The 12016-nt window shown below is 35.9% G+C and overlaps 1 protein-coding gene across 1 annotated transcript in view; it reads left to right on the top strand.

Moving 5' to 3' along the window:
* Positions 1–11587, top strand: part of LOC126765940 (putative uncharacterized protein DDB_G0283051) — a 54084-nt gene extending 42497 nt beyond the window's left edge. The window contains exon 3 of the mRNA XM_050483683.1: positions 11480–11587. Within this exon, the coding sequence (XP_050339640.1) occupies positions 11480–11587 (108 nt within the window). The remainder of the gene's footprint in view (positions 1–11479) is intronic.
* The last annotated feature ends 429 nt before the right edge of the window (positions 11588–12016 follow it).

Raw genomic sequence — 12016 nt, 5'->3', positions numbered from 1 at the left:
ATTTTTGTTTTTTAAGATATACCTATTGTACGTTAAACATATACTATACGTTTAAAATTTAGATTTTCGAAAATTCGAAATTCAATTAGTGATTTTCGTAAATTCGAAAAATGAATAGAAATAAATTATTCTAGGTTACTAATATGATTAACCGATTTTAACAAGGAAATATCAAGGAAAAAGGTTTATAGGCTTTAAAGAAAGTTTTTCAAAAATTCCAAAAACGATAAAAATATGTTGCTTGGGGATATACCTGCAATGAAACGATTTTATTATGTGAGTTAAAGATACATATGTACGTTCAAAATTGTGATTTTCGAAAATTCAAAATTAAAATAGTGATCTTCGAAAATTCGAAAAAAGAGAAATTAATTATTTTAGCCAGTTTCGATTAAATTTGGGTATGTTTTGGTCACAGGGTGGCATACTCTAAAGACATTAATTGGACAAAGTTTTATTCCGTTACATTAATTGTTTCTTGATTTGTATAATAGAAATAATGGAATTCAAAATTGTGCTATATGGAAAGTAGACGCCCATTTTCGCGCTGTGACATAGGAATGTGAGAACAATGCAACGAACTAAATTTAGTCGAAATCGGTAAGACGGTCCCGAGAAGTAGGATTTCACCTAAAAGTGGGCGGTGCGCGTCCATTGTCCAATTTTTACCCGGCTTCCATAAAACTCTCTCATACCATCTCGGGTGTAAAAGTGTCTCTGACATATTTAGTCATTAATTTATCGCTCCTTTTGTAGTTTTTAACTGTCCAGTTATATGGGGAGTGTTCACACTGTCGGTAGGAGTTCTTATAACATTTCTACGCAAGCAGATAATTTTTTGCGAAGTTGCTACCGATATCGAACCACTAGAGCATATAGCTGTAATACACACTACTTGGTTTAAGTCTTTGTACGAAAAAACTTTATATGATATATGACAAGATGACTTCACGAAATTTGACACAGATTATTGTCCAAGACAGTGCTGTAACCTTCGAATAAATTGTTCAGGCACCATAGCATACAGCTGCCATTCGAACTGACCGATCAAAATTAAAATAAATATCTTCTTACCACAAACATTCACTTGCAATATTAGCCTTGATCTTTGCTGACTTTTTGAAATTTCAAAACTTGCAGGAGAGGAAACGCTTACCTAAATTTCATCAGATGGGCAACCAGTCCGTACTCCGCTATCCAACAGACCGTTTAATTGGCTAACATGCAGTAAGGTCACATGAAAATTGCCAAAGCTGTATGAAAGAAGGCGGGGAAGAATCATTTAGGCAGTTTTTTCTAAACTGTCCAGCTTTTGCCAGACTAAGGTTAAAAAAAATCTCGGTAGATACACTTTCGGCGAACCTGTCGATGTTGCTGGAATTAGTATTAGCCATTTTAACAAAGTTTGGTGTGGGGATCATCTCAATCGCCTAACCTATTTTATTGTAAACTCCAGCGTATAGTCTTCGCAATCAGTTAACAATGCCAGATAAATGAGAGAATCGAGTCTATTGCTGAAATGTCATATTGCTTTATTCAGTAACAATTGGCTACTGATATTACTCGAAAATGTTAATTACCATTTAAGGTACTGAGTTCCATTAAAATATTTGAGGGATCCTAAGTATGTCAAATGTTAGACTGATTTATGAGAAAGTTCCTTATTAAAAAATAGTAACTGTCGAAACTAAGTGATGTTATGAGAAGTCAGCTCTTTTCAGATCGAGAATATCGCAGCTTTTATACATACATATATGTACCTATTTTTAAATATATTTGCTGTCGGCTTAACGTTCGTGCAGCGCATGGATAAAGTCTTATAAAATATTGGCTGTTGTCAAGAAGGAAAACCCATACATTTTTGCAGGATCCTACTCTTTATTATTTAAAAGAAATTCTCGACTCTTTACAGCAGTCACGCTTCCCTGTTCTATGTTAGATTTAATTGTCGAGGCAGAATATTACTTCTCAGTATTAGACTTCGTAAAGACATTGCTTTTACCTTAAATCCAAACACTAATCTTCTTCTTAGAATTATTCGGTTTACAAGGTGAATTAAATTCTCTCAACTTCAACTTCAAGGTTATGACTTCCTACGTAGAGAGTCGTTGGAGCGTAGGTACATACATATATGCGGCTATTTCTTCTTCTTCTTTATTGGCGTAGACACCGCTTACGCGGTTATAGTCGAGTTTACAACAATCCAAGGCTGTTTTTCCTTCCTTTGATCGGGATGTTCAGCGCACAACCCTGTTGAGCGATATTTTGGAGATCAGAAAAATGTATAACTCGCTTTCGTATTCAAATGAGAACATTTTAAAGTTTTGAATTTGACTTTCAGTCTAATTCTTTTTAAGTAGTATGGCAACACTAAATGCATTACATCCACACACATACATATGTATGAATATATGCTTGCCTCAACGTGTGTCACTCGCTGACTACCCATCAGTCGTTAATCTATACACATAAATATGTATATATGTATGTGTGTATGCCTTTGATGACTATAAATAAAAAGGGGACTTTTTTCACCGCGTGAAGTTCATCGCTAAAAAGCAAAAACATAAAAAATAAGGAAAATTCAAGCCAACGACGTCCGCACCTACCTACTGAACTACTCCGATCGCGAGACATGTCGGTAGTCATTCGAGACAATCGATCAGTTAGTTCATTGTGCCGGACGGTTGTCCAGTTGTGGCTGACAACTTTGATGTAATCTAAACTGCAAACCACGCACCTCATCCGGTCATTTTAACGTGCACTTTTTACATGCATAATATGAGCACACACACACATACATATATAAGTAAGAACATAGGTGAGTGCTTGGTAATTTGTCGTATTTCGCTTCCTTATGCACTCTGCTTAGATCGTTTGAGCGTTTGACACACCCTGACCCACACTAACCCATAAAATATTGTATGAACGTGTGCGGGTGTGTGTGTGTGCTTATTGTATCCTTTTCTCTTGGAAACGTTCGTTGATCTTCAGACGTGCCATACGCCACTTTGTAATCTAATATTCATATCCAATACATAGATCATGCATATATCATTTTTTTATTATTATGAATTTCACATTGGAAGCCGAAAATCGTATGACAGTGCAGGACAGTGAACCTGTGCGCCTGCGCAGTGTCTTGGAAAGTGAATGAAATTTAATAGCATTCAGTGCAAAAGGTAAAATGGCGCAGACAGACAGTTGTATGCAATCGGTTAAGCAACAACAAAATTCAAAATTATTAAAGAACATGTGTACTAAATACATATAGACTTATGTGGCCCATAAAGTTGTGCGTATGTGTGCCGTACTAACTCCATAACCCGTTGTGTACTGTACTTTATAGTTTTCATAGCTGGTTACGATCGCATATCAGATTACCCAAAAAAAAAAAAATTATCTCCGCATACATGCAGACAGATCAGGACATTTGGTCGTAAGTGATATTGTCGAGAAGCACCGAAATTCTTTTATGGTTTTATGCCACTTCCGAAATTTTTTTTTGTGAATATAAGGTCTTTTTTCAGCTTTTATAAGTATATATAGTATGTAGATCTGTGCAGTTTATATCATTTAAGTAGCTCATTTTCTTATTTAACCAAACTATTTTTTAAATAATTTCTTCTCCATCAGTGCTTTGACTGTGACTCTAGAGTGAAAGCAAAGTAATATTCTTCTACTAAACTGCGTACAAAGGCGTAATATACTGGTAGATTCCTCCAATTGCCATTCTACTTGGAGGAAGAGGAATTCATATAAATAATGAGATGAGAATATCGAATCTTTAATATTACTTATATACAATTCCGATCACCAGCCAATGCACCAGTGAGCCTCGATCCACTTTATTTCTTGACATTGACTTCCCTAAATAGCATATTACGTACATATATGTATGTTGCAGCTTAGCCGATCAAGCCCCTGCTCACCACGCGACTTTTTTCTAATAATTCTTCTTCTTAGACACCGCTTACGCCATTATAGCCGAGTTAACAACAGCGCGCCAGTCGTTTCTTCTATCGCAACGTGGCGCCAATTGGAAATTCCAAGGGAAGCCTTCCTTCCCACCTAGTCTTTCCAACGGAGTGGTGGTCTTCCTCTTCATCTGCTTCCCCCGGCGGGTCTGCTTCGCCCATACGTACGACATGACCTAGCCAGCGCAGCCCCTATCTCTTAATTCGCTGAACTATGTCAATATCGTCGTATATCTCATACAGCTCATCGTTCCATCGAATGCGATATTCACCGTGGCTAAAGCGCAAAGGACCATAAATCTTTCGCAGAACCTTTCTCTCGAAAACTCGTAATGCCGGCTCATCAGCTGTTGTCATCGCCCATGCCTTTGCACCATATAACAGGAGAATAATAAGTGACTTATAGAGTTCGGTTTTTGTTCGTCGAGAGGGGCTTTACTTCTCAATTGCCTACTCAGTCCGAAGTAGCATCTGTTGGCAACAGATATTCTGCGTTGGATTTCGAGGTTGTTGACGTTAATGCTGGTTCCAAGATAGACAAAATTATCTACAACTTCGAAGTTATGACTGCTAACAATGACATGGAAGCCTAGTCGTGGGTTCTAACGTAAACAATTTCTTTAGTTTCTATTTAAACCGTGCCTTAACATATTTTATTTCTCAAATTCCGGGTTTTCCAAACAGGATGATATGATGTATAAGTTTCGTTTCCGCATCTTTTAATATGTCATGATCTGTAATTTTATCCATTGTATTCAGTAATATTTCCATTTTCATCATGGAAAGATATACGCCAGAACAACGTTTACAAATTATTCTAATTTATTATCAAAATAATCGTTCTCCAATTGCAACTTTTCGTGTGCTTTTGCCATTTTTTGGCCACAGACGGACTGCTCAAGTAACGAAAATTTGGCTGCCGTTCAGTCAAGCAAGTTGCTGAAGATTGCAATTTGTCAATTTTAAGACGTTCTCAAGAATTGAGGCTCTCGCAAACCATAACCTGGCAGCTTTTGAAAAAAGATTTGGGCTTGCATCCGTATAAAATTGTTCTAACTCAAGAACTGAAGCCATTAGACCACTGTAAACGGAAAATCGTCTTCTCCAACGAGGCTCACTTTTATCTGGTGCGGTAATTAAACAAAACTGTCGATTCTGGTGCGAAGAAAATTCACAAATTATTCATGAACAACCATTCTATTCACCTACATTAACAATTTGTTGTAGTTTTTGTACTTCTTTCGAAATGAAGCTGGTGACACCGTTACTGTCCATGGAGAGCGGTATAGATCGATGACAACCAATTTTTGACAACATCTGCTTCCAACGAGACGGGGCTATGTGCCGCACAGCACTTGCAACAATGCAATTATTGCGAGAAAAGTTTAGGGATTCGATTATTTCAAGAAATGGTGACATTTAATGGCCTTCAAGAAGTTGTGATTGAACACCATTCGACCACTTCTTGTGAGGTTATTTGAAGTCGTTGGTCTTTAGCACTAAACCAGATTCTCTCCAAATTTTCGAAGTCAATATTGCACGTGCTATCTATGACATACAATTTGATTTAGTGGAAAAAGTACACGAAAATTAGGTTCTTCGAATTCGTTCCTGCAAGCGACGTCGTGGTAGCCATTTGAATGATGTTATATTCAGAACTTCATCGTATCGATTATATTTCTCATTAAATAAAGAAACATTTGAAGTTCCTTAACAATTAGTGTGTTTTTTCTTTAGAGAAATCATATCACTCTTATTGGAAAACCTCGTTTTTAATATGTGATTTTTTTATCCTTCTTCGTAAAAAAAAATTGTAACTCCAAAAAAATATATGCATATTAATGTTTCCAATGTTTCAAGCTTCAATATATGGTTTTCTCTCGCTTTTCCTATCTTAGCTCTTGTCAGAACTTCTCAGAATATTAACATATTGGAAGAAAGTAAGGATAAGATACTCGATTTTTTGAAGCTTCTAAAGCATGCTTCCAAATTCGGAACTACTTGATAATAAATAATAATATCGGGTGATTTTTTAAGCTTGATAACACGTTTATTTTTTTAAATATGTCTATAAAATTTGCAAAATGTGTATTTATCGCATATCAAAATCTTTTTTTGAAACGTTAGATTGGTTCATATTTATATTTTGAAGATATAAATAATTATATTAGTGTCCATAGACATCGTTGCGGCTTTTAGTATTAATATTGTATTTTTTTTTTCGAGCATTTTATAGCCCGAATTCCCGGAAAGTTGTGTGTTGTCTTCCAAATGGCTGGAATAGTTGCTGGCTTATTTCTTAAAATGTAGACATATTTATACTTGATGTACACAAAAAAATAAATCCAAACAAAGGAATTTCTGAAAGGCTGGTCATAGAAGTCGCGCGTCATGATCTTTACAATATTTCCATTACATTGTGTTGAGATGAATTGTTTCGAAAAAGTGTGAAAAATCAATGAATAGTCGCAATGACAATGGTAGAGCACTGTGGGGGTAATGTTATGGTTTTGTTGAAACCACATGAGTCAACAGCATATGTATGTTAGGAAAATGAAATTATGCTTCAAAAAGCAAAAAATTTCAACAGGATACCGAATACAATCTAACGTTTCAAATAAAGAACCGATGAGATTTTGCAAATTTTATGCGTTTTTTTAAAAAAAGTTATCAAGCTCTTAAAAAATCACCCACCTAAATGATAAGATATATTAAGAATATTGTAATTTGTATATTTGTATGTATTCATAATGTATATATAATCTTTTAAGCGCTTTCTTTAAAATATATGCATAGAAATAAATATATCTTAAAAATAAACAAACACGCTTATAATCACATTGAATTAAGTCTATCGATTTTTCACTTAAAATTACCAGAAACTTTAATGTAAGGCACACATTTCCCCACCAAAACCTCGCTTCAAACCCCTCTTATTTTTATTTTTAGGCATTTCGTTAGAAACTTATTTGTTGTTATCAAACTTGTTATAAATTTGATTGTAGTATTTGTGAAATATTCACTTGACATTGTGACCTTCGCTATCATACTCGTATCAAAAATTGTACGAGTCATTATTACACAAACAAGAAGAACATTGGCGGACTTCATGGCTTTCTCGGTGCCCTCTTGATGATGGCACAGTGTGGTGACGTCAATTAATATTGGAGTAAAAGTAGTAATAAATATTCTTTAGTTATACATTTTCGATTATTTTATATAATATATTTTTTTGCTGCCATGTTGGAAAAAAAACTTGATAGGATTAAATGAAACCGATTTATAATTAATGGAATTCAGTTGAAATTTGAAAAAGTCTTAAAAATAATAATTTCTTTCCGTTTTTCACAACATGATCGATATAGTTACGCTCCCAGCGCTCATAGAAGACATCTTTGGTCACCTCGTCCTTCTTTTCCGTCAGGACGTGAGCGCAAATTAGCGATATGTTGAAGAACTTCGCTTTGATGCGGATTGTGGCAAGATGTTCATTCAACGGCGTGAATGCCAGGAATCGGTGACGGAGTCTTTCTCCCACCACGAATACCACACCGAATTTATGCTCGTTTATATGGCCACTGTATGCGACAAAGATCTACACGTCTCAATCCTTGTCCGGTCCATCGCACTTTTTGGCCGGCAGTGAAGTCAGCCTTTACATGGTCATCAACCGGCTGGAAAGTGGCACCTTACCAATTAAGGTACCGGTCGTTCCAGGTGCATGCCCTTAAATCGTAATTCTTAACACGTTTACAAGGGTCGTGATGAAAAGGTGGTCTCTCATCCGAGACTGTTTTAATCTTTTCATTGGTGGTGTGTTTTTTTATGTGGCGGACCTCAAACCCAGAATTTGGAATTATCGTGAACTTCTACACATAGCTCCATCCTCCTACTGAGAGTATTTCTCAAACTTTTGAAAAAATTGTTGGGTTGATTCAAGGTTTCAGATCTGACTCTCTCTCACTAAATCAATTTACACCGACGGCTCCAAAATATATTACAAAAGCGAAAGAGTTCTTTGTTCTAATTTTGTCTATCGAGCTCTAGAATCTTTCCGCCTGTATATAATCGAACTTTTCTCTCAGTTTTGGAGACATCGAAACATCTTACTTTTCCTCTCAAGAAGCTGCCCATTTGTGAGACTTGCCGATATCGAACCACTATAGCATATACATAGCTGCCATATAAACTGACCGATCGAAATCAAGTTTCTGTAGGCCATCGAAATAAAGATCGTTTTGTAGCCTTTATGTTATGAGAAATGCAACTGTGAAGGGTATTATAACTTCGAGGCAGTCGAAGGTTAGGTTTTATCGTAAAATATATTTCTGTCGCGAAAAGTACCCTTAAAAATCAAAGTGTCTTTTATTCTTCTGTGAAATTAGAATATTTTTTACTGTGCGTGGAAGCAATTCAAGTCAAATGCACAATTGGATTTAGTGTTCGGAGTCAAGTAGTGTATGGGCAAGCCGTGCAAACGCATGCTTCTTCTTTCTACAGGCAGTAGGCGCAGTCACGCATAACAATAACAAAAAAGCAAAATAAAAGCGAATACGAACATTTATGACTATGCTGCCTTTGTATACGATTGTGATGGAGTACAACTCCGTAAACACTAACTAGAAGAACCTGCCAATACAATATAGTCTAGATCAAGTCAAAATGTTCATTGGGTGCCAAGTTTCTAGAGTCACAGTGTCACCATTGCACTCATATAATATAAAAATGTATGTATGTATGTATGTTTTGGTTAACGAGGCGGTTGGTGGTCGCATACACATCATAGATATGTTTGTTGCCAAAGAATCGTGTGTGCAGTGAGGAACCCTGGCATAAGTCGCTAAATACTCATCCAAAATTATACTCGACAGCTATAATATACGTATAAGTGTGTATATATATACATATACATATATGTGTGTGTGTGTGAAACGCATCTTTCATAAATGCTGTTTATAATGCAATATAATAAATTGGGTAACAGTGTCTTGTTTATAAATAGACAGAGAGACAATTTAATTGATCATTGAGATTAGCCTATATGGCCCATTATCATCACTAGGGTGCACAGCAACTTCTACACAATACACATACAAACCCATGTATACGCATATAAGTGCATTTGTAGTGCTGTAATTGCACGCTTGTTCCCCATTGCCACGCCGGGGGCTGTCAGATTTGTGGCGTGGTAATAAAATGTGTGGTCACGTAGTGGTTAGCTCTCGTTTTAATTGCACTTAATCGACGTTTTAATGGCAGCAGCAGTGGCATTGACTACCGTTGTGTGCACTGCCTCATATATTTTATTTGTTTGTTTATAATTATAAATGTTTGTGCGTGTGTAGATTGTGTTTTTAATAGCGTTGTTGGCGTTGTTTTTATTTGCCATTATAAATACTTATAATAATTTGAGAGCCATTATTTTTCAAATTAAAAGAAAATTTAGAAAATTTACCCTAATTGTTTTAGGCTTTTCATATTTAGGTTAGCGCTAATCTAAAAGTCTATAAATGAATATTAAAATTGCCTTGATTTACATAGGCATTTATTAATATGTATTATATATGTACGTACTACTGTGACCAAATTGAAAGGTGAATTTTGTCCATTTCATCTCCTTCAAAGTAATCCCCTCCCGCTGCAATACACTTATGCCAACGAATTTTCCAGACATCATAGCACTTCGAAAAATCCTCCGTCGTGATGGCCATCAGAACCTTCTGCGAATCAGCTTTTATATCCTTAATTGAGTCAAAACGGTGTCCTAGGAGTGGTCATGTGAATTTGCTGAGTAGCCAGAAGTTGCACGAAGGTAAATGGGGCGAATGCGGTGGTTGCGGCACGATATTAGTTGAAAATGTAGGAAAATGATCACGAATAACCAATGCAGTATGAGATGGTCCTTTGTCGCACTTCTTTGTTCGATAAGTTAAGACATACTTAGTAATAAAAATCGAAGAATTCACTTTTAGAGCCTCACAAAACGACGCGTATCTCAAATATTAATGAATATTTTGAGGGGAAATTTGGCATAGCTGTCACTAACAGTACTACCAACATACAGAAACAAATTTAACAATTCGAAAAACACGCAAAGTATAAATTAAAAATTCATTTTTCAATTTGATCACAGTAGTACATACATACATACATATGTAGCTGTCTATGTTTCGCTAAAATTTCGAGTGTGGTGAATCGAACAAACAACTGTCATAAATTAGTTCGGTTAAAATAAATGTCGTTTCGCTACTTCTCTGCTCATTATGCTTTAGCTCGTGTGGTCCTTGATCCCTAATCTGCTACAAATAACTGGTAATTGAAAATTCTTGCTTTGGAGCGACAGCGTAGAATCTCTTACAGTCTCTTATGGAACAACTCAACACATTTTGGTTAATGTTTTGGGTATGTAGCTTATTAAAACTAGGCTCCTACCAAAAGGCTTGAGTCCTTTGCAAAAACGACGTCGTGCAGAGTTCCCAATAGGGATGCTGGGAGCAGGACAATGATGATGAGTGACTTGTAGAATTTAGTCTTTCTTCGTCAAGAGAGGACTTTACTTCTCAATTACACCTGTTGGCAAGAGTTACTCTGGGTTGGATTTCGAGGCGGACGTTGTTGTTGTTGTTAATGCTGTTCCAATATAGACGAAATTATCCACGACTTCGAAACTAGGACTGTCAACCGTAACGTGGCAGCCTAGTCGTGAGTGCGACGACTGTTTGTTTGATGACAGGAGATATTTCGTCTTGTCCTCGTTTACTACCAGACCTATGTATTAGCTTCGCTTCCTTATCCAGTCTGGAGAAATCAGAACTAACGGCGCGATTGTTGAGGCCAATGGTATTAATTTCATCGGCGTACGCCAGCAGTTGTACCTTCTTATAGAAAATTGTGCCTTCTCTCTATTCATGTCTGCAGCTCGAATTATTTTCTCCAGCAGTAGATTGAAGAAGTCGCGCGATAGGGAGTCAACTTGTCTGAAAACTGGTTTGGTATCGAACGGCTTGGAGAGGTCCTTCCCGATCCTGACGGAGCTTTTGGTATTGCTCAATGTCAGTTTACACAGCCGTATTAGTTTTGCGGGAATACCAAATAGCGGCATAAAGGCAGCCTCAGTGGCAAATCGATTAAGCCAGTGTTATCAAATTAATAGGCTGTTATAATCGAATAGCTTAGAATATATGGCGCTTTCATGAGATTGTATTGCGCTCGACTTAATAACTTAACAACTTTAGGCGTATATAGCCTCCGGCTCAACAAATTGGAAACAACTCTAAGAGTGTATATGTATCTCCTATTTTCCATAGTGCATTTTGTATTTTTTGATACTGTCTAATATTAAATATTTATTTGTAAATTTGTTAAAAAAAAATGACCAAAATTTCACATGTTTTTTTTTAATAAAAAATTATAGTTTTTTAAAAAAATTTCAAAATATGTCAGCAACATTTATTATAACGACTAAATTTCTTTAAAAATAATAAAATTTTCTTTATATTCAGACAAATATCCGCATCAAAGAAGAGCCTGATGATGGCACCAAAGACATACCGCCGCCAATGTGCAGTTTATCGGATATGTCCGATCATGAGGCGTCAATCGGTGAGTGAAAATAAATTGTATTGAGCTATTATTGTAAGGATAAATTAGTTTTTTAAAAACTAAAAATGCCAAAAATTCAAATATATTCTATTAAATTAACGAGGACTCCGACTGTAGAAGCGTTTTTGCTGATGACAACTTCAACTGCAACGCTGTCAGAAGTCAGTCGTGTATTTTATTGATAAAGAACACATTGTTTTTCCAATTTATCTGTTTAGTAGTATTTTATTTATGCGTTTGAGTGCATTAGTTAACACAATTTCTCGCATATATGTATGTATTTGATACGAGTATATAAATTATATACATATGTACATATGACTCTCTTGCTCCCATATCTGCTCATGTTTACGTTATTGCTTTGCAATTCTGTATTTGTGCATGTGTGTGTATGAGAAATTGCGCCATAATTTTATTATTGTTATAAGTTGTTTTGC

The sequence above is a fragment of the Bactrocera neohumeralis genome, chromosome 2, assembly GCF_024586455.1.
Source record: "Bactrocera neohumeralis isolate Rockhampton chromosome 2, APGP_CSIRO_Bneo_wtdbg2-racon-allhic-juicebox.fasta_v2, whole genome shotgun sequence".
Taxonomy (NCBI): domain Eukaryota; kingdom Metazoa; phylum Arthropoda; class Insecta; order Diptera; family Tephritidae; genus Bactrocera; species Bactrocera neohumeralis.
Note: the sequence above shows the minus strand (reverse complement) of the source record. Positions and strands in the feature narration are given on the sequence as shown.